The sequence below is a fragment of the Aedes albopictus genome, chromosome 2 (assembly GCF_035046485.1).
Source record: "Aedes albopictus strain Foshan chromosome 2, AalbF5, whole genome shotgun sequence".
NCBI classification, from domain to species: Eukaryota; Metazoa; Arthropoda; class Insecta; order Diptera; family Culicidae; genus Aedes; species Aedes albopictus.
In genome coordinates this window covers 212,372,060-212,393,624 of record NC_085137.1, presented here as the reverse complement: position 1 = coordinate 212,393,624, position 21,565 = coordinate 212,372,060, and the positions used below count along the sequence as shown (strand labels likewise).

Genomic DNA, 21,565 nt, shown 5'->3' with positions numbered 1-21,565 from the left:
TATTATATTTTAATTGTACTAGGGTATTGGTTCCCTTCTTAAGCATGTGGCTCCCATTTTCATCCTACGAAAAACAAAGGATTCAAGCACTGTTTGTTTTGTTTCTAATTTTTGTATTTTTTGTTAGAAGTGAGCACCCATGAAAACAAAAAGAACGGACTCAACCGGTGCCGTAATCGCTTGTTTTCGAATAAGATGAATATGGGAGCGTGAGAATAATGATGGAACACATACCCTATATCGAACTGGTTCCCGTTGCGCTGCCTTCACTTTCTACCCTATCATGGTAGAATGATGAGCACGAGGATGTTGATGTGTGGCTGTTGGTTGTTCCTGTTTGCAGTCCGATTGGGGGTCCATTATGGGTTGCCGTTCGCCGATGTCCAAGTATCCGGGTTCATTTGAGCCATGGGCTCAGAAGAGGGTCAGTGTCAGCTGCTCCCAGGGGGAAAGAGCAACTGACGAAAGTGCCGGGGCTGGGATCGAACCCATGACCATCTGCTTATGAAACAAACGTGTAGCCACTACGCCACGGGCGTCAAATATTTGACAAGAAAAGAACTCAAGAAACAAAATCAGTTCGACACTAATAAAATTCGATCCAGTCAAACAAGAGGTTTGAACAGTGGTTTCTTCTTGGACAAATAAATGTCTTTTAGATTTTTAGAATCTTCATAAAACCTCGTACCACGAAAAAGGTTTCTCAATAAAGAAAAGTTTTTGAAGCAAATTTCAGTTTTGCTAATAATTACTAATTTTATAGAGTATATACAAAATTAATTCCTTCGTTTAGAAGACTTTCTTTCTGACCTCTCTCGACTAGCTCTTGATTCCCTGCTCCTCGACCTACTCCTTTTCACCCTTTTCTTGCTTTTCTTTCTTTCCCTCGATCGACTACGGCTCCGACTGTGTGGTTTCCGCTTCTCTTTCCGACGTTCACGTGATCGGTGCCTTGATCGACTTCGGCTTTTGGGTTTCGAATGTCGGCTTCTGGACGACCTACGTTCATTCGAACGGCTGGATTCTCGACTGCGAGAGCGATTTTTGTGGCGTTCCGATGTCGAAGTCGGGCTCGAAATCAATCTGGATCCACGAGACGGCCGTTCGATTTCGGGCGTTTCAGACCAACGCCAGTTGGTCCTCTGTTGGAGTGGCACATCAATGTCGTCCCACGACCTGAATAATAAATGGATATAATGTAGTGGAAAAGAAAGAAAGTGAAGAACAACATTTCTTTTGGCTGAAATCAGGTCGCCCGCCACATGTTGTATTCATAGGTATTTATTTTTAAACTTGATAAAACTGAGATAAAATCAATAAACTTCTTGCTTGCCAGAAATATTACATCTCTGGCGGGACATGATCGGTGCTATTTAGCAAGTGACTGTAAATCTTTGCAAATGCATGATTCAAGTCCAAATCTATTCATGTTCATCAAGGAGGTGCGGCTTAAACAGCGTCTGTTCTGCCATCCAGCGGCTGGGTATGAAATGCTCTTCAACCGGAAGCTATACCTAAGGTGGCAGTCCCACCACGGTTGACAGGGGACCTTAGGCCCACAACCTAATGTTCCAGAAACCCAAAAACCGTTACAGAAACCGAAAATGAAAGTTACGAAGAGATTCAACGGTAATGACTTTTAGCGCGAAACAACGGACAAGAATATGAGCTTGGAATGTATTAACCCTAGCCCAGCAGGTCAACAGATTAAACTGGTACAACTACCCAACGAGTAGAGAAGAGGAGGGCACACAATGGTCCAATTTTGAGAAAAGCTGGCAGAAACTAAATTTTTGAACATCTCTTATATGGGTTTCAGTATATCCTTCATTCATCTATCTTGAAGGTGTGATCGGGGGACTCCAGGGAGAAAAACGTACTCGGTGGTTCAACAGTGAACAAAAAGGAACTATATTTGAAACGTCTATATTACACGGGGTCTAGTTGAGGAATGAGCCTGGCTCTTGACCAGGCTTGTTATTTTCACTAACATGGGCGTTGCTAGGGGCTCCTAACAACGTGATCCAAGGGGAAGGCGACGACCGATTGCCTACTACGCCAACACCCCCTCTCAATCGGCCAGTCCTAGGCCTTGGCACAGCTTCTCCAGATGTACCATATCTACCGGTTTGGTGAACAAATCCGCCAGTTGATTTTGCGTGTTCACGTACTTCACCGCCACTCGTCCATTGGCAATGTCCCAGGAAACTGACATGGAAACCTAGGGCCGGCCTGGTACACAGCATCTTGTACATTATTCTTCCCAGAAGCTCGCGGTCTGGTTTATGGGTTGCTTCACCATCCTGGGAAACGGCCAGATTCTTCTCCGTCGGGGTCTTGGAAGTGTTGCAATCCGCAATCTGGAAGCGTAACAGTAGCTTGTCGGTGTTCGCTTCTTGAGAAAGATTCATGGAATTTGTCGACCGGTCGTACACCAGCTTCATTCCCAGGAAACGGCTGATTTTTCCACAGTCCATCATCTTGAACGTCATACCGGGGGCTTCCTTCAGATTCAGGATCGTTTCAAGTTTCCTCCCAGTGATGGGCAGGTTGTCCACATAGAGGATGATGATGCTTGCTTGCTGCACACCGGCCGCGAGAACCGTCCTGATGGTGGCAAGTCTTGTAACCGGACCAATTGTCTCCTCGTAGTCGACTCCAGCCTTCTGTAGGAATCCATTTACCACCAGTCTTGCCTTGAGTTTGACCGCATTGCCGGATGCATCATCCTTTAGTCGAAACACCCACTTCGATTTCATAGGCTTCACTCCCTTTGGACACTTCGAAATTCGCCAGACCTTGTTCTCCTTCATGGAATGCAGCTCGTCTCGTACGGCAGCCATCCACATGGCTCGGTCGGCACGCTTGGTCATCTCATCGTAGGATTCAGGCACATCTGCAGAAATTAATTCGCCAGAAACAGCTCTACAACCGATGAAGTAATCGAATAACTTACCGGGGAGTCGGCGCTCCCGTTCGCTATGCCTCGACGACAATTCCCTCGGAACTTCGCGTCTTTCTGTGGGCGAAGGGAGCGCATTTCCTGGTTCTTCAACTGGGTCTTGACCTTCATTGATGGCCTCTGCTTCAGATTCTCGGTTGACTTCGCCGATGACATCAACGGTGGCCGGATGGCCCCTTTCCCCCTCTTGCTCGAGCGGGAAGTAAACAGGCAACGGGACATCGTCATCCTGTCTCATCGAAGCGTACGAAAAACACGACTCATCAAACTTGATCTTGCTTGTCCTTTCGTCCACACCTTTCAGCATTCCATTACGGGCCATGTTCTCCAATCCGCGTTGGCCGATTTGCCCGAGTCGATGATGCCATAGGTTTCCGATTTGTACCTCGCAGTGATTCACCTTTGCTTCCTCCAACGACAGCTCAAGCTCGTACAGTCCGCCCCGCAGGTGTCCGGTGGCCAACAACTTTCCGTTTTTCTTCAAGACAGCTACACTTCCGGAGAACAGGACATCAATACCTGCATCGGCCATCTTCCTCACGGATATTAGGTTCTCTCGTAGTTCCGGAACGTAGAGCACATTCTTCAAGTTGCACTGTACTCCTTTGTTGCTTACCGCATTGATTTCGCCGATCTGTTCAGCAAGCATGGCTTCTCCATCTTTTGCAACCTTGATCTCCACGCGGCTGGTCATCTTCTTCAAAACAGCGAAAACAGCCTTCTCGCCAACCAGATGGTCGCTGCATCCGGAATCAAGCTTGAACAGGATCCGTCCAGGCTTCTTCTCCGCAACGTTTGCATCGGCCATAAAACTGACTGCATCCTTCTTCGCTGAATTTTCTTCCCGATGATGACAATCCTTCTTCATGTGACCACGGCGTCCGCATTTATGGCACTTTCCAAGGAATTCTTGCTTTTTCTTCGAATCGCTTGAGAACGCTGCCGACTTGTCTTCAACCGAATCGCCCTGCCGATCGGACCGCTTCCTTTCTTCGGCCAGTAGACGTTGCTTGACGAGGTCCAAGTTCAAGTCTTCTTCCGCTACGTTCTCCAGGGCCGTCACCAGTGGATCGAACGAGTCTGGCAGTGTCAGGAAGAGCTGCGATACCAGATCACTTTCCGCTAGCGTCGCTCCTGCCGTCTTCAACTTCCTAATGAGCCCATCCAACTCCAGAAGATGCGTCCGAACGTCTCCGCCTTCATTCATCCGAAGACGAGCCAACTGCTTCCGAATTATGGTTTGGCTCGCCACGGACTTCTTCGCGTAGGTCGTTTCCAGACTGGCCCACATCTCCTTTGTGGTAGCCTTCTCCCGGACGATTTCCAGACACTCGTCCGACAGGCAACTCACCAACAACGCTTTGCAAATCCGGTCCGTTTCTTCGAATTTCATCCTTTCTGCTCCCGCTGCCGGTACCTCCTTCGTCAGCACTTCCGCGACGCCCTTGGCTTCAAGGAACAGGCGTACGCGGTAACTCCAATTCTGGAAATCTGCTCCGCTTCCCTTCAGCAACGGAGTGTTGCAGGATAGATCCTTCGCGGTGGTGCCCATAACCTCTTGAAGGTGTGATCGGGGGACTCCAGGGAGAAAAACGTACTCGGTGGTTCAACAGTGAACAAAAAGGAACTATATTTGAAACGTCTATATTACACGGGGTCTAGTTGAGGAATGAGCCTGGCTCTTGACCAGGCTTGTTATTTTCACTAACATGGGCGTTGCTAGGGGCTCCTAACAACGTGATCCAAGGGGAAGGCGACGACCGATTGCCTACTACGCCAACAATCTATAATAAAGGGTGAGTCGTTAATTATTGTGCCACCCTACCGTTAACTGATTCGCAAACTGTCTACAGTTAACGAAATGAAACCAAATTTTTACAGTAGTTTAGTATATATATATATATGTATTACAACTTTTTAATATCGGTTCAAATTTAGGATGCGTTAAAAACAAATCACGACATTCAAAAATCACGGTATCCATGTGGACATGTTCGGGCCCCGCTTGAAACAATTCAGGCGAAACATTTCAATAGGTCCTATCTGCATTTGAGAGGCTCTCTTTGTTCACTTTCTCTTTCAATTATTGCAATGTAATGGTACACTTTTCAACTACTTTTGCAGTACAAATCAAAAGATGATTGTTTTGACCATCGTTCTATGCAAGGAGACAATCATAATTCAAATAAACAGCTGAGATATTAACGAAAGAGAGCGAAACCAAAGAGAGCCTCTCTTCTGCAGATAGGACCTTTAGATATGTTTGGCCTGAAATAATCAACGCTCTCTGGTCTGTTTATGCACATCGTGCCTGGTTTTCTCCCAGCTCCAGGCTTATCTATGTTTCACTGAGAACCCGTCCTAAAACCTATTGACGAACATTTAGATGATTGGATAATGTATAATCATTAACTTTTCCAAGGCACGATACCACCATTTTAAATCTTAGCATGTGATTGTACAACATCTTTTTGCGATCTATTAACTTAATTAATTCTATATCAAGCGGAATCTTACTGACAACTGCCCGACACAGATGAGAACAATAGACTATAAGGAGAAACTGTGCAAAATTTGGTTGATTTCGATGAAGTAGGAAAAAAGTTACGTTAGTTTGAAAATGGCACAATAATTATCGACTCACCCTTATTTAGAAGCGTTTGTATCTTTTTTACAGCGCTAAAAAGCTGCATGAATTAGTATATTGTGAGGCAAGCACAATGATACACTATGTCCAGGGAGTCGAGAAAAATTTCTCGACCAGAACGGGAATCGAATTCGCCGTCTCTGCAATGGCGATCCATGCCTTAACAACTAGACTAACTGGAGACCCTTGAGGTTGTCATATTTAAAAATTATAAATGTTACAGTTTTGCTGGTCCTCAAAACAAAATATAAATTTGTAAATTGCATTATAGTTAACGGAAAATATCCATCCAAGGACTAACAAGTTTGTAGATCTAGGACCTAGGAGTTGCTTGATTATTACTTCTCAAATTCCTCCAATAATTTCTCAAAGTATATACTGTACAAATGTAATGCGGATGAAACTTCTGGTTGTAATAGTTTAAAGATTATTTTTTAAATTATTGCAGGAACTCCTTAAATGAGTTTACCAAAAATTCATCCAAAGATAAGAATTTCCTTAAAGATTTTTTTCAGGAATTCATCTAGAAATTTCTCATCAAACTCTTCAAGATATTCTTCCAGATTTTCCTTTAAAAAGTTAATTCGTTCATAGATTCCTAAGCAGATTGAAAAGGAGTTTCTTAAGCGATTACTTCAGATGTTTCAACGAAGACTGATCCAGTTATTATTTAAGTAATTTCTCAAGAGATTCTTACAGGAAATTCTTCAAATGTTCCTCTTGGTATTTTGATCCCAAAATTCCTTTATCAATTCCTTCAGAAATTCTGATTTTTTTGGAGGAAGGCTTTTTGAAATTTTTGTTGGAGTTCCTCGAGAGATTGCTTCAGAAATTTCTCTGAAAATTCCTCCACAATTCTTTTTTGGAATTCCTCTGGGATTCTCCCAGCCATTTCTCAGAGATTTCTCTTGAAAATTCTTAGGAGATTCTTTGAGAAGCACCCCCCTGGGGTCCCCCAGAAGATAATCGTATATTCCTCCTGGAGTTACACCATAAGGTTTTCTTGGGATTCATTGAGCCTTTTCTTCTGGGGTTCTACGATAAATTAACCCAAGGATCTTTCAGGAATCCTTCCGAAGATTTTTCCACCAATTCTGTTTAAAATCAATTAAGGATTTTTTTTCTTGGTGTTTCTTCAGGAATAGCCTAAGGAATTCTTTTTGAAATTACTGCTTGATTCTTCAGTTTTCCAGGCATTATTTCAGAAATTCCATAAAAACGTTCAATTTTTTCCGAAAGTTATGTAATTTCTTGAAGAATTCTTCTAGATTTGTTTTAAATTTCATCTAAAATTGCTTCAGGATTTTTTGTCCACTAATACCTATCAGTCATTTTACAAGAAAATCTTTTAAAAAATGATCCAGAAGAATCTCCAAGAGTTGTTGCACGGTTTACTTCAAAATTTCCTCCAGGAATTTCTCTAGAAATGTGATGAGAAGTTTATTCAAGAATGTTTCCAGAACTTTTAACTGCAATTTCTGCATGAATTGCTGCATTTCTTTTTTCAAGAATTCCTTCAAGAAATCCATTTTTTCCGGGAAATTCTTTGGAAATTCTATCAGGGAACCCTGGAAGAATTTCTTCACTATTCCTTATATAAATTTATAAAACAATTTCCGTGAAAGTCTGAAATGTAGAGGCATCTCCGAATGAATCTCAGAAGATATTCTGAGGCAACCGCAAGAGGAATTCCAAAAAGATACCTTCTAGAGATTTTTTCAGTAACCGCTGACGAAATATTTATAGCATTCCTGATCTGCATCCATTTGCACAACAGTTCCATGTGAATAGGAAACCTAGCAAACATGGGACTGTTATGCGAATAGGGGCAGTTTTGGAACCCTTGGAAAAATTTCCGAAAGAAACGCTGTTATTTGGATGTAATTTGGAATTCACTTCCAAATCATTTAACTATGATTGAATCTGGAGGACAAGCTACCTTTAGAAGGAGGATGTTTGAGCACTTTAACAGCAGTAGTAGTTATAGTAATTTTAAAGTTTAGTTGAAGAAATTGTTCCTTGAATCCTAATCAAATCAAATAATTTACGACAACGTCTATGCCACCATATTTAATCATGTAGCATAAAAGATGTATATCTTACGTTACGAATTTAAATATACAAAATAAAAATAATAATAAAATAAATTTAAAAAATATCTAGATGAAATTCTGGAAAAAAATTCCATGAACAAATTTCTGAAGAAATCCCTTGCTGACAGTCATGAAGATATCCTTGAACTTCTGATTCTCAGGAGATAGTTCTGAGGAGATTCCTGAAGCAGTTTTTGAAGGAATCCGTAAAGGAATTTCTAATAGAGTTTTTGGAAGATTTTCCCTGGAAGAACGCCTGGAGAAACACTTAAACTCCTGTAAAGATTCCTAGAAAAATCTCGTGAGAAATTTCCAAAGCAATTTCTCTAGAAGTTCTAAAAACTATTATTTCTGAAAAAAAAAAAATCAGAACTTTTTTAACGAATCCGAGTCAAATTTCCTGAAGGTATATTTGGTTCAAATCCTGGAGGGAATTCTGGGGAACTACATGTAGGAACTTCTGAAGAAATCTCTGGAAAAATAGCTGCTGAAATCACTGAAAAACATGAATGAACTTTTTAAGAATTTCCTGGAGATATTCCTGCGAAAATTTTCAATAAAACCCTGAAGAAATCTCTGGAGGAGTTCGTAAAAAAATATCTGTACGCATTACTAAAGGAATCTCTGGAAGATTTTTTTTTTATGAAACCGCTGGAGAAGTTTCTGGAACAATATCTGGAGACATCCCTGGAGAAAATTTTGGAGGAACCCCTGGGGTGTTACGCTTTGAGGAGACAGGGAGGTTCGGCTAAGTGTGACAACCCCATACACAAATTTCCCATACAAAAACTGTGCTATTGGGGGAGTGGGGTTGAAAATGGTCAATTCTTGCGTGACGTACTTGATGGACTTTCTAAAGATCAATGAACTCATTCAGTAAGGAATCCATAGAAAGTTCGCTTTAGAAATTCGCTAGAAAATTTAAGAAAGAAATTAAATAATCTTTGTTGTTTTCTCATCGGCGTGGGAAATATTGTTCGACGGCGTGAAAGAATATGAACAGCGGCGCGCCAGGTCAACTTAATTGGCGGCGCGGCGCGGCGGCGCACACGTCTGTTCCCTCAGCCGCAGCAAAGTGTGCCTGGATAACGCCGTTCATGTGTTACCCCAACAGAAAGCGATATCAACAGAAATTTGAGAACGTAAATGGAGGTGGGTCCTTGGGATACAAACCTTCAGACAAGCATCGATTCGAGCATAAACAATACGTGACGGCCTGATTTCAACGAGACTACTACATACCTTTCTATAAGCTGCGAACGCTGAGACTGTCTCTGCGATTGCCTGACAGATTGCAGCTCTTTGAAGTGGTTGTATCGATACTTGGCCACTGGATTCACCAGCAGATGCAGGTAATTGCAGGATTTACCCTTCTGACAGCGAGATCTCTCAAAGAGTCCTAAGAATTGTAAACAGTTTTACATATATAGTCCTGCGGCTTAGATTCTTCAGCTATGATAAGAAAAATCTAGGTTAAGGTAAATCAAAATGATGATGATTTGTTGGAAATACGTATTGGAACAATTATTTAGTTTAAAAAAAGGATGCATCTCGATCAATTTACCACAGACGGCTGCAGTCCAGACGATAGGTGACCGAAATTCCACGCGGAGCTGTTTCGATGCGTAGAAGCGTCCGTTCATTCGTTGATACGCTTTCGCGGCATCCCTGTAAGAAGAGTATAATCATAAACTTTACATTCAATACTACACTCCCGTGCAAAAGTTTGGGGTCACCCCCTCAAAAACATGGAAATGTTTTTCGGTCATATTTCAGTCATCTTTCATTCAATCCACACGTTCTCAGGCTCTATCGAAAGATAGTGAGTTAGATTTGATTCGTAGGTACTTTTCACAAATTTAATATGAAATTTTTAGTACAAAAGATTTACCTAAACTTACGTGTTTTTCCTAAGTCTGTACAAAAAATTGTTTTCCGTGTAATTCAAAATTGGGTCGACCAAATTTTAAAATTAAAGTTGCATTAGAACCCTATTTCTATCCTCTTTGAGAGCCATTCATTAGATTTTTGCGGAAAAAATGATAACATAATTTAAATTATCGAGTTAGGTTTACAAGTCATCGTGCAAAAGTTTGGGGTCACCTTCCAAATGAAGTCTGAGTCGGATTTTTGTTTAAATCGTCATTTTTTTGGTGCAACTTCAATTCTTTCTTTGTTAGTTGAATGGCAAGAAACAGAAATGGTTATGAATTGTTCATAAACTAAGTTCTAGACTAAGTTGAAGTAGAAAATGGTATATAAAATCCATACTAAATCAGCTAAGTACGTTATATAAAGTGCGAAAGAGGATGGAAGTGAGATGAAAATGACTGATTCTTGAATGCTACCCTATATAACTGCACGCAGAAAAAAGTCGCATATTAGAATCAAATGCATTACTACTTTGATTCAAATTCATTACTTTTATTGAATCAAAGCAAATATATATTTAATTCAAATACTAGACAACTTTGAATCTAAAGTTATTGTTTTAGAAACAAAGTCGTTTTGTATTTGATTTGAAAACATAACTACTTTGAAATTGACCGCACGAGTTTTTCTGTCACCATTTTGTCATTGCTGTCAGAAAACGAAAAATCGAGAAATCGTAGTTAAAACGTTCAGCCCGGAAGATTTCAAAACGTTGAAGCATGCGTTGAAGTTATTATAATCTTTGGTTTACCGGATGATTTTGTAGGAGCCTTTACAGGTAAGTACATACAATAAATTCAAAAAACATATTATATTACTCTAAAAATCATATCATTCTTTCCAGATAACAGAGTCGTTTTTAGCTGAAAGGGTGAAGAACGGCATCAGCGGATGGAGAAAGGATCTGGTAAGCACCTGCTGGTTTCCGTAGGAATAAATATGTTTACTAACGAAACTCTTTTTATTGAACAGAATCTTCCACCGAGCTTCTTCAACTTCGACGCCTACACCAACGCCACCCGTTGCAACAGCTGCACAGCGATTTTCCTGCATATCAGCAAATATAATGTAGAGATTTGATGTAATAAATTATTTAAATATAGTAAATGTTGCTCCTTGTTTTTATTGGATTATAATATTACTATATTGTCGGGGCCCGTGGCGTAGTGGTCCACACGTTCGCTTCATAAGCGGATGGTCATGGGTTCGATCCCAGCCCCGGCACTTGCAATTTTTCGTCAGTTGCTCTTCCCCCAGAGAGCAGCTGACACCTGACCCTCTTCGGAGCATACGCTCTAACGGACCCGGAAACTTGGATATCGGCGAACCGCAACTCATAATGGACGACTCCCAATTGGACTGGAAAAGAAACAACAGCCACACATCAGCATCATCGTGCTCATCATTCTACTGTGGACAGGGTAGAAAAGTGAAAGCAGCACAAGGCACCAGTTCGATATAGTTAAATTTGAATAGTATACATTTAGGCGCTGTACAATGTGTAAGTGCAGTGTCCAATTGGAATCGCTCACGTAGTGCCCTAGTGGACAAAGGAGCTGTAAATTAGGTTAAGTGATTAAGAATAAAAAAAAATATTACTATAATATTATGAATAATAATAGACACATTCTACCGTGACGTTACAACGTTTTGACGCATTCTTAGTCAGATTTTCCATGAAAAAGAGCGTAAACCTCAAAATATTTTTTCATATTCGGATTCCTTGTAAAATTTCTGATATATTTGACCTATTGAACATTTAGTTTCCATTAGAAAAACGTGTTCGAAATGCGTATTTGTAGCGTGACGTTACAACGCGCTAGAATCCGATTTTTATGATTGTGGTACTTCCCCAGTTGACGTCTTGACTAATAATGATAATTCCAAGGGCTCGGCCTACTTGATCTGCTAAACTACCACAATGATATTCTGATTTTTTTTCCACCATTGAAATTTATTGGAATAAAACATTTAATTTTCGGATTTGTTTTTGGATAATCGACTTTTACATTTCGTGACGTTACAACGCCCGTTCACTTTCAAACAGGGTTCTGCTCGCGTTGTAACGTCACGAAAATGCACATTATGTTAGAATCAGAATAATCAGCCAAATTTACCCGAATTTGTGAATATATCATTGCATTATCTTCACTGCTTCAAGGTGAACTTTATTCTATCGAAAATCCGTTTTATGATAAATGGCTCGGGGGGCCAAGTTATTGCTATCAATAGTATGAAGGTTAATGGCACCGGCACCTATCTTCGGTTTAGTATCACCCATATTCTTCTAGTTTTGTTCCAAAAACTAGCGTGCTGAGATTCATTATTTGGTACCGCCAGGTATTTAAATTTTTCAGCATATAACTCATCACGCCGTCGAGAAGACACATTTTACCGTGACGTTACAACGTTTCTACGCATTCGCGGTCAGATTTTTCACTATAATTCATAAAAACGACTGTAAACTTCAAAATATTTTTTCATATTCAGATTCCTTGTAAAATTTCCGATATGTTTGACCTGTTTAACCCGTAGGCTACGGGGCTTACAACAAAATTTCATACTGCTGCCAAAGACGCAAACATCATTATTTTTCAATGAAATTTTGAAGTTCACTTCACTATTAGTTGTAGTTTCAATTATGCTGGGAGCCACAAAAATTGGAGCCACGAGGACAGTTTTGTTCCGGTCAGGAGGGGTAAAAATTGCATAACCTTCCTTTTAGCAAGGCCCCGTTAGTTGGAATTCAAATAAATTCATCTGAAAAGTTGTAAGTTCTATGTATTATAGTATATTACGTCAGGCCTGGGGGTTAAGAAGTATATAGGTGGAGTAAAACTTATTCAAGGCCTCCAAAATATTTTCAATTTTGAGTCTAATTTCTATGCGCTTGTAAAAGATCTTAAGGCTCGCAAGAAGTAGATTTTTCTGTCCTAGACTAGGTCTTAAGCATATTGAATTTACCTATAAGTAAAACTTGATGGTAACATACTGTTTTTGTATGAAAAATCATGTTTTTTACGAAAGTTGGATGTTTTTGGAAGAGTTTGCCTACATTTAGGCGTTTACTGCGGGTCCTTTTGTAGAACATTAAACGCCTATAAGTAGGCAATTTCTTGTTAAAATCATCTTACTTTCGTGAAAAACATGATTTTTCGTACAAAAACAGTATGTTACCATCAAGTTTTACTTATAGGTAAATTCAATATGCTTAAGACCTGGCTTAGGACAGAAAAATCTACTTTTTGCGTGCCTTAAAATCTCTTACGAGCGCATAGAAATTAGACTCAACATTGAAAATATGTTTGAGGCCTTGAAAAAGTTTTCCACCATCTATATACTTCTTAACCCCCAGGCCTAACGTTATATACAATATTACATAGAAATAACCACTTTTCAGATGAATTCATTTGAATTCAAACTAACGGGGCCTTGCTAAAAGGAAGGTTATGCAATTTTTACCCCTCCTGACCCAGACAACCACCGGGATAAAACTGTCCTCGTGGCTCCAATTTTTGTGGCTCCCAGCATAATTGAAACTACAACTAATAGTGAAGTGAACTTCAAAATTTCATTGAAAAATATTGATGTTTGCGTCTTTGGCAGCGGTTTGAAATTTTGTTGTAAGCCCCGTAGCCTACGGGTTAACATTTTATTTTCATTAGAAAAACTTATTTGAAATGCGTATTTGTAGCGTGACGTTACAACGCGCTAGAATTCGACCCCCTCTACCGCGCAACCAACATCTTGAAAAATTTGCTCGGATTTTTATTTTCAACTGAAAATTTCTCCCACCATTGAAATTTATTGGTTTGTTCTTCAATGCAGTGAAATAAAACATTTGCATTTCAGATTTGTTTTTGGATAATCGACTTTTACATTTCGTGACGTTACAACGCCCGTTCAGTTTCAAACAGGGTTCTGCTCGCGTTGTAACGTCACGAATATGCACATCATTTTAGAATCAGAATAATCAGTCAAAATTGCCCTAATTTGTGAATATATTATGTATTGCATTATTTTCACTGCTCCAAGAGCAACTTTATTCTATTGAAAATCCGTTTTGTGATAAATGGCTCGGAGGGCCAAGTTATTGCTATCAGCAGTATGAAAACTCCTTCATGAAGGTTAATGGTACCCATCTTCGGCCTAGTACCACCCATATTCATCTAATATTGTCCCAAAGACTAAACCGTTGATATTCATTACTTCGCACCGCCAGATATTTAGATTGTGCAGCATAAAACTAATCACGCCGAAGAATTAAACATTTTTTTCAATAATTTATGCAATGTCATTGATTCAATTAAAAACACTTTAAGATGTGCGAGCAGTTATTGAACCAAAGACATACCTGAGGATCTGTATACCACTTAGGGGCATCAATTTCTGTGATTCCAGAGAAAAATAGACCTAATTCTGACAAAAAAAAATCCATCCTATATATGTCAGAATCTTAATTACTTAGAGAGTAGTGTCTTTGGCAAAGTTGTTTGATAAGTCAAAAACTTACAGCTGATTTACTATTGGATGTGAGATTCAGACACACTGGGCGACGCTAATTGAAAGTTTACAATAGTTTAGAATTTCTCAAAAAGTTTTCATTTTGACTAGTTGAGAAACTTTTTTTTAGCAAAATCTTTGGGCACTTTATAAGTAATTACAACATGTTGAATATTTTTTGAATAAATATAAAGTGCATGATTTTTCAAAATTTCAACTACCACTAGTCAGTTAGAAACTGGCTTTTAAACTGAAAATTCTTGACAAGATTAACAACTTTTCCAAAGACATCAACATTCTAAAAGTCTAAAGCCTAAGTAATTAGATCCCTGAGATTTATGAGTTTCTATTTCGTAGGTATTACGTCTGTTTGTCGGTGATTCTTGTTATATCAAAAATAGATGTAATATTGACGTAATATCCATCCCATATATTTCAAGATCCTAACTATTTAGACAGTTGGTGTCCTCGACAAAATTGTTTGCATACACATTTTTAGTTTTACTTATCTCAGGATCGTGATTAATTGGAAAGATGGTTGCTTCATTAAAGTTGTTTGGTAGATCAAGGACTTTCAGTTTAATTGCCGTATGGTATAAATTTCTCCCACACAGCTTACCCAAAACACATTCAACAAGCCGTAACTTTTTATAAAATATATCAAAAATTCTAGAATTTGGACTGATAGTTCCTGATCTTGTTATCTGTAATTACTACAATTTTGGATTTGATTGGTTAGCTCTACACAAAGATGGAGCGCTTTAAGAGAATCATATTTTTGACTGTTGTTCTATTAACTCTTATATCTAAAGAATAAGTGAATATCAAATTGAATAATGTTAGTTAAGAATTATATATTGATCTTTGATTGCAATTTGATTTGAATACAATATGTGCAAAGTGAAAAAAGTTCCAGCTTGTAGCTTGTACTTTTCAAGAAATTCGAATCCCTTGCCTGCTTTTGCAAAATGGAAACTAACGTCTTTTAGTGGCAAAAACTCGCATCTATTGGTAAATCAACTGCAAGTCCTTTACTTTACCAAACAACTTTGCCGAAGAAATCGTATTTCTTTGTAATAGGGATCCTGAGATGTATGAAATTCAAAATTTGTAAGTTCTCTAGCGCCGCCTGTTGATGGAAGTTTATATCAAACTATCCATCAACTGTAAGTCTTTGACCAACTTAATAACTTTGTAATTTCGTCAGTGTTTCGTCTGTTGGCCACTGATATCACAGAAATTTTCGGTTTGAGTGGTACATATTTGATTACGATTGAAAAAATTCACAATATCGTAGTACAATTACATCGTAGATTTTGGCCAAACACCATTTCCCCCGTACTTCAAAAGTCTACGTAGTTTATGAACGGGCAATGGTACGCAATTTATAAACGATATCTTGGAAAAGAGCTCATACACAACGAGAACGAAACTGTTTTGAATATAGAACTACGTTTGTTTCAGAAGCCGTCCAAGCCAGAAAGATTTGGTCTTTTCCACAGAAATTTTTTTCGTGACGTTACAACGCAAACTTCAACCAGGTGAAACTCAGGCTTCCGTGAACCGATTTTCTTTCTTTTAGTCTCATTTGAAAGATCTTTTTGAGTACAAAGAGCATACAAAATTTCATATTTGTAACGTTTTCCGTATTTGAATAAAATTTGAAAATGTTTATTTTTCGTGACGTTACAACGCAATAAAACCCCATACTATGATCAGCCATATTTCAGAGTTGTAAAGTTTTCCGATTACAAATCTTTTTATGCTAACAAACCTGCATACATTTATCTACAAATGATGGAAGACTTTTGAAAAATCAGTGTGTTGGTGTTTAAAATACGACAGTTTGGATGAAAAGTGTGCCTAAAAGACTTAAAATCACGATTTTAATGTTAATCTTAATCGTCGTTCAATTTATATTTATTGTCACACTAATATCATGTCGAATACATTTTTGGGTGACAAAAGTAATGTAGAATGTGATAAAAATGTCAAATATGCCATAACTCAACTTTGAAAAATTGGTATTGATGATACGGGTAGAATGTGTCAATACTATTTTCAAAACAAATAAAATTTGTTTTTGATTCTAAAATATGTGTTTTTTGATTCAAAAATAAATATTTTTAAAATAAAGCAGTAATGTATTTGTTTCAATGAAATTGAGTATTAGAATCAAATATTATTCATTTTGAATTTACAATCAGGCTCACGAGAGCTAGACTTAGAAACAAAAAACAAAAGTACTTTGAAGCTAATACTTAGTGTTATTGATTCAATGAAAATTGCACTTAGGCCGTGGATCAATGATTATTTTTATTTATTTCAAAGTCGTTTATTTTTGACTTTAATATATATTTTTCTGCGTGTGTAAGTGTTATAACCACAAACATACCATTACCTTAAAATCCATAAGTTTCAGGAATGTTACATATTTTTATTTAAATGGCATTTTCATCAAAAAGTTATCCCTTTGCTTTGCACCAAAAGCCAAAATCTTGAATGTAATAGAACACTCTGAGAAATTCGTTGAAATGGTTTTTGGGGTAATGGTGAATTTGTGGTTTTAACACTTACAGTTATATAGGGTAGAATTCACGAATTAGTCATTTTTATCTCACTTTTATCCTCTTTCGCACTTTATATAACGAACTTAGCTGATTTAGTATGGATTTTATATACCATTTTCAACTTTAACTTAGTCTAGAACTTAGTTTATGAAAATTTCATAACAATTTCTGTATCTTGCCATTCAACTATCAAAGAAAGAATTGAATATGCACCAAAAAAATGACGATTTGAACAAAAATCCGACTCAGACTTCATTTGGAAGGTGACCCCAAACTTTTGCACGGTGACTTGTAAACCTAACTCGATAATTAAAATTATGTTATGATTTTTTTCCGCAAAAATCTAATGAATGGCTCTCAAAGAGGCTAGAAATAGGGTTCAAATGCAACTTTAATTTTAAAATTTGGTCGACCCAATTTTGAATTACACGGAAAACAATTTTTTATACAGATTTAGGAAAAAAACACGTAAGTTTAGGTAAACTTTTTGTACTAAAAATATCATATACAATTTGTGAAGAGTACCTACGAATCAAATCTAACTCATTATCTTTCGATAGAGCCTGAGAACGAGTGGATTGAATGAAAGATGACTGATATATGACCGAAAAACATTTCCATGTTTTTAAGGGCCCAAACTTTTGCACGGGAGTGTATGTGCGTGAAAATCACTGTTCAAAATAGAGAAGCTTGATGTATTTTCTTGCAGATCAAGCAGTTTTTTTTAAACCTGTTGAGCTCAAAGTTGGCCTTTACACTTTCCATACCAAACCGAATTATACGGCCAAGTTTTGGTCAATTTGGCCCATAAAAACCCTTCGTTCATGACGAAGAAAACAAAATTGCTGAAAATACCTAAAGTCATCACTCCATATAGTTTACGCAGAGGCGTCTCGTGACCCGTAAAGCTGACTGTGCACTTGAATAGTTTTCACATGGGAGTAGTATGAATGGAAAACAGCAGGAACCTGAACTCCGCTAGACAAGCGAATCTATCGACGATTTCGTCGAGAAAATTGCCTTGTTGTTTCAATTGATGAAACAGAGGGTTTTGTACCGCCATCAGTTTAAGCCTCTTTGCTCGCTCATTGTAACTGAAGATAGGTTCTTATTCTTTTGAGATGGAAAAGCTCCTTCCAACGGCATCAGTTGTAGACGTAAGTGTTATTATCGGAGGAATAAGCAGATACCTACGTTTCTGAGAAGACATCTTCCAAATTGTTCTTAGTAAGCACCTTAGCTATCTCTGCGACTTTTTTCGTGTAAAACATTTTCAGCTCATTGGTCAGCTGGACTTTATCGAAATTTGGGAAGCGAGAGAAGACATTGCCCACCAATTTTTAAGGTTTTTTTTTTCGGAATAACTTTTGAGCTTCGAAGATCCACTCAGAAGTGGATAACTGACACTAAAGAAGTGGAACACACATCGCACAATTATGGGTCACTCTGTAACTATTACTAGTCTGCCTGTTCTCTATGCTATTCAAATAGAGTTTAAATGAAATTGACCCATGTGAGTAACCCATGATTATGCTATGACTGTAGTCTAAACAAGCGTATCTGTTTAAGGGCTTCAAGGGTAAGCATTAGAGGGCGGAATTGAAAGCACAAATGTGAGTACTCAATCGAAGAGGGTATTCTACTTAGATGATTCGAGAAGCGGCAAACGAATTGCGGGAGTAGATTGTCTACGATATCCCGCTCCATTTTCCTTTGAATGTTGCTAGAAAATGAAACCGTACGGGACGTGCAAACTAGTAGTGAATGAAAATGCCACCCATTCAGGTCCACCCAAAGGCATGCACGCATGCCAAAAGAGTGGATGGGCGGCCTCCGTTGAATGGTACAAGTTCTCTCGCTTTGCTCTTTCGCCTCGCTCTCTTGCTGAAGCATACAGTAGCTCAAATGCGACGTTTCCAAACTTAGCAGCTTCCCCGCGAGCGCAAGCTTGGTGTAAGCAAACAAACTTTCCTTTCCCCGGCCCCCGCTGAGGCCCACGTCCATTGGAAGAAGTGCACAACAATTTTACTAATACATTGCCAAAGCAGCACAGAACAGTCGAACACAAGTAAACACAGTTCTTGCATGCATATACAGCGCTCCCGTGTACTTCTGGAAGTGAACTGAGGCGAGAGATTTTTGGCGATGCTGTCACATGGATGTTTCGCATGCTTCGGCGTGGAGCACTCTGGCAGCGGCAGGGTGGTGGCATAGTGAAATTAAGTTGGAAAATTTACTTGATTCCTATTGGATACGCACTAGTATTTCATAGTGGTTTGTTCACTTGAAGTTGTGAACATCAAAAAGATCGCATGAGTAGTTTATATCGTTTGTGGCAAAATGTTGACATTATAGTGATTTATTTTAGTTTTTATCAACTGTGTAGTGAACGCAGTGGACCTATGGACGAGACGCCACTGGTTTACGGAAACTAAGAATATCTAGAAAACCAATACTTGCAGAACAAATTACCTAATAGCCGTGCGCAGCATAGTTGTCCCATGTTCTATGGAAGTCCCTATTTATGTTTCACAATTTACCTTATTTTCTCGTACTGCACGTAGACATTTCCTCTCAGATGTGGCTCGTAGTTGCGAGTAACAAATATCCCATTAATCGAACCGAATGATTCAAATTCTTCAATTATATCCATGAAGAATTCCGTAAAACAGCGATACAGTTCATCGTCGTCGAATTCTATGCTTGAGTCCAGTCCGTATTCCGGATGCTGCTGATGGTCCAGTGCGGGATGGGCGAAAAAGTTCGGCATAAGCAGCAGCTGTTGAATAAAGATGAACAATATAAGTACGTTACGTTTTCGGGATGTTGTCAAATTGTAGACTACTAACTTCAGCACCAACTTACCTCGCTAATTCCAGGAGTTGGGTGATCTGATGAACATCTGGCGCCGTACCGACAAGCCCCGACTTTTCCAAAAAATACGCACGGATTCCGATCCGGTCTCGAATGACTGGATTCACGCAGCACCTCTAAATGGTCATCTATGCCCACCAAGTACTCAGCAAACATCCGTTCCCGTTCCTGTTGCTTCTTGCGGTATTCTTCCATCAAGCGCTCCCGCTCCGCCTTCGCAGCTTTAGCCTTCCTCTCCATCTCTTCAAACTCTTTCCTTATCCGATCCCGTTTCTCGTTCTCTTCCCGCTGTTCTTCCTCCAACTTCCGGCGCTTTTCGGCAAAAGCGGCCTGAGCTTCTCGCTCTCGGTCCAGCCAGAGGGCGTTCTCATAACGTCGGCGTTCTTCCTCCTGCTCGAGAGCATCCTGTTCCAGTTGTTCCTTTTCGCGCAAATACAGAACATAGTTGGGATCTACTAACCTGAGCGCTTCCGATTCGGCTGCGGCACTATCCCGCGCTTGGGCCAACTTCTGGCGGATCCTTTTACGACGAACTTTTTTCAGAAGCTTTCTCCATTCTTTGCGGCTGTCAAGAGAAATGATCTTACTAACAATGATGCCGTTCGCATACCTGTTATCCATATACTTCATAACTGTTGTTCACTTTTCGCTTAAACGTTCAAAATCACTATAAATTACTAATTAATTAACTGATATAATAATTGTTTTGCTCTGAACTCGAGCTCCGAACTGTTGGTAAATAAAACATCTGTCATTTTCAACTGGAGATGGATTCTACAGCCTGCACGGAAAAATTAGATTATCCAGAAATACCTAAAGAACCGCTTGTTTTTTACCCAGCGCTCCAGCAGTGGGTAGTTTTTTGCTTCCCCAACGTTGTTATTGCCAGGGGGATGACGAAGGGCCAGAACCAGAACCATCAACCCAGCATTCGATTCAACATGGTGTCCAATGTTTTTGTTTTGACTGCTTAACTCATGGAAAAAATGCGCTGGAAACCTCACTGGAAACATCGACACTGCTTTTCTGCTACATCGTGCTTGGTATCGTGCAAAGTGATAAAGAAAGAGAAACAATCATCAAAAACAACGATTTCGTTTGAAATGTGTAATTTCCGAATTAAGCACTAGCAACACACGAGCCACACACCCGAAAATCAAGAACAAGTTAGGGTAAACCGACAAGAAAGTGGGTACCAAAACGCGCCGTACCAAAAACGATGATGGGTAAAGCGGCGATGTACCGAGTTTGACAGCTGTGTTACCCCACTGGTTATTGCATCTTGCTTTGCTTTTTAGACTACCGTCTACCCCCGTTGGTTTGAACGACACCTCATGCAAACCAACGGGGTTCATTTTTTATTTGAACTTCTAGTAATCCTGTGGATATCGAAAAATACACTGATGGTAACCCTTTTTGCTGTTTTGTTTTGATTCTGTGTTCCGTTTCACCCCGTTCCATCAGCAGAATGACGTTTGAACCATTTTTAGTTTGAACGATGTGCAGATTAGAGGGGGTCAAATTAAAAAGTGTTCAGATTAGATGAGGTCAAACCAACGGGGGTAGACGGTATCGTGCAAATGTTCAATCGTTCAGACTATAAGGCAATCCATGACGACTTTTCGCGATGGGGGTGACTGCCAAAAATGTAAACACAGTGTGAGTACTACTTAACAAAGTTTCGTTAAGTGTCGTCGATGCTTAACAAATTCCTTTGTGTTCAACCACAGACAAACAGACGTCTCACTCTACTCACTTCCCATCGTTTCACTTTTAAACGGATTATTTAAATATTCCGTAGTTCGCAAATCGCTCGCTCATAGCGCTCGCATCGTTTCTGCTCCTGTTTGACGTTTGCTCACTACCGCCATCTACTCAGTAGATTTGCGTACCACAGCATAATTAGCATTGGGCGATTATGTTTGCGTGACGATGATTTTTATCGTATTTTCTTCCAAGTGACACGTCTGTTTGTCTGTGGTTC

The 21,565-nt window shown here is 39.3% G+C and overlaps 1 protein-coding gene across 1 annotated transcript; it reads right to left on the bottom strand.

Annotated features, from left to right (window-relative positions):
• Positions 1-241: 241 nt before the first annotated feature.
• LOC109622004 (U2 small nuclear ribonucleoprotein auxiliary factor 35 kDa subunit-related protein 2) lies at positions 242-20,305 on the bottom strand. The gene is made up of 6 exons (XM_062851078.1): positions 20,207-20,305; positions 19,573-20,146; positions 19,248-19,486; positions 9,267-9,370; positions 8,945-9,101; positions 242-1,176 (listed from the first exon to the last, which is right to left on the bottom strand). Exons 1-6 carry the CDS (start codon positions 20,209-20,211, stop codon positions 777-779), a joined length of 1,479 nt encoding a protein of 492 aa, XP_062707062.1. The 5' UTR covers positions 20,212-20,305; the 3' UTR covers positions 242-776.
• Positions 20,306-21,565: the final 1,260 nt, after the last annotated feature.

Coding starts and splice junctions, on each gene's coding strand:
- LOC109622004 (XM_062851078.1), bottom strand. Junction 9,371..19,247: donor GTGCAGTACGAGAAAATAAG/GTAAATTGTGAA, acceptor CTCTTCTTACAG/GGATGCCGCGAAAGCGTATC. Junction 1,177..8,944: donor CGTTCGCAGCTTATAGAAAG/GTATGTAGTAGT, acceptor TTTATTATTCAG/GTCGTGGGACGACATTGATG.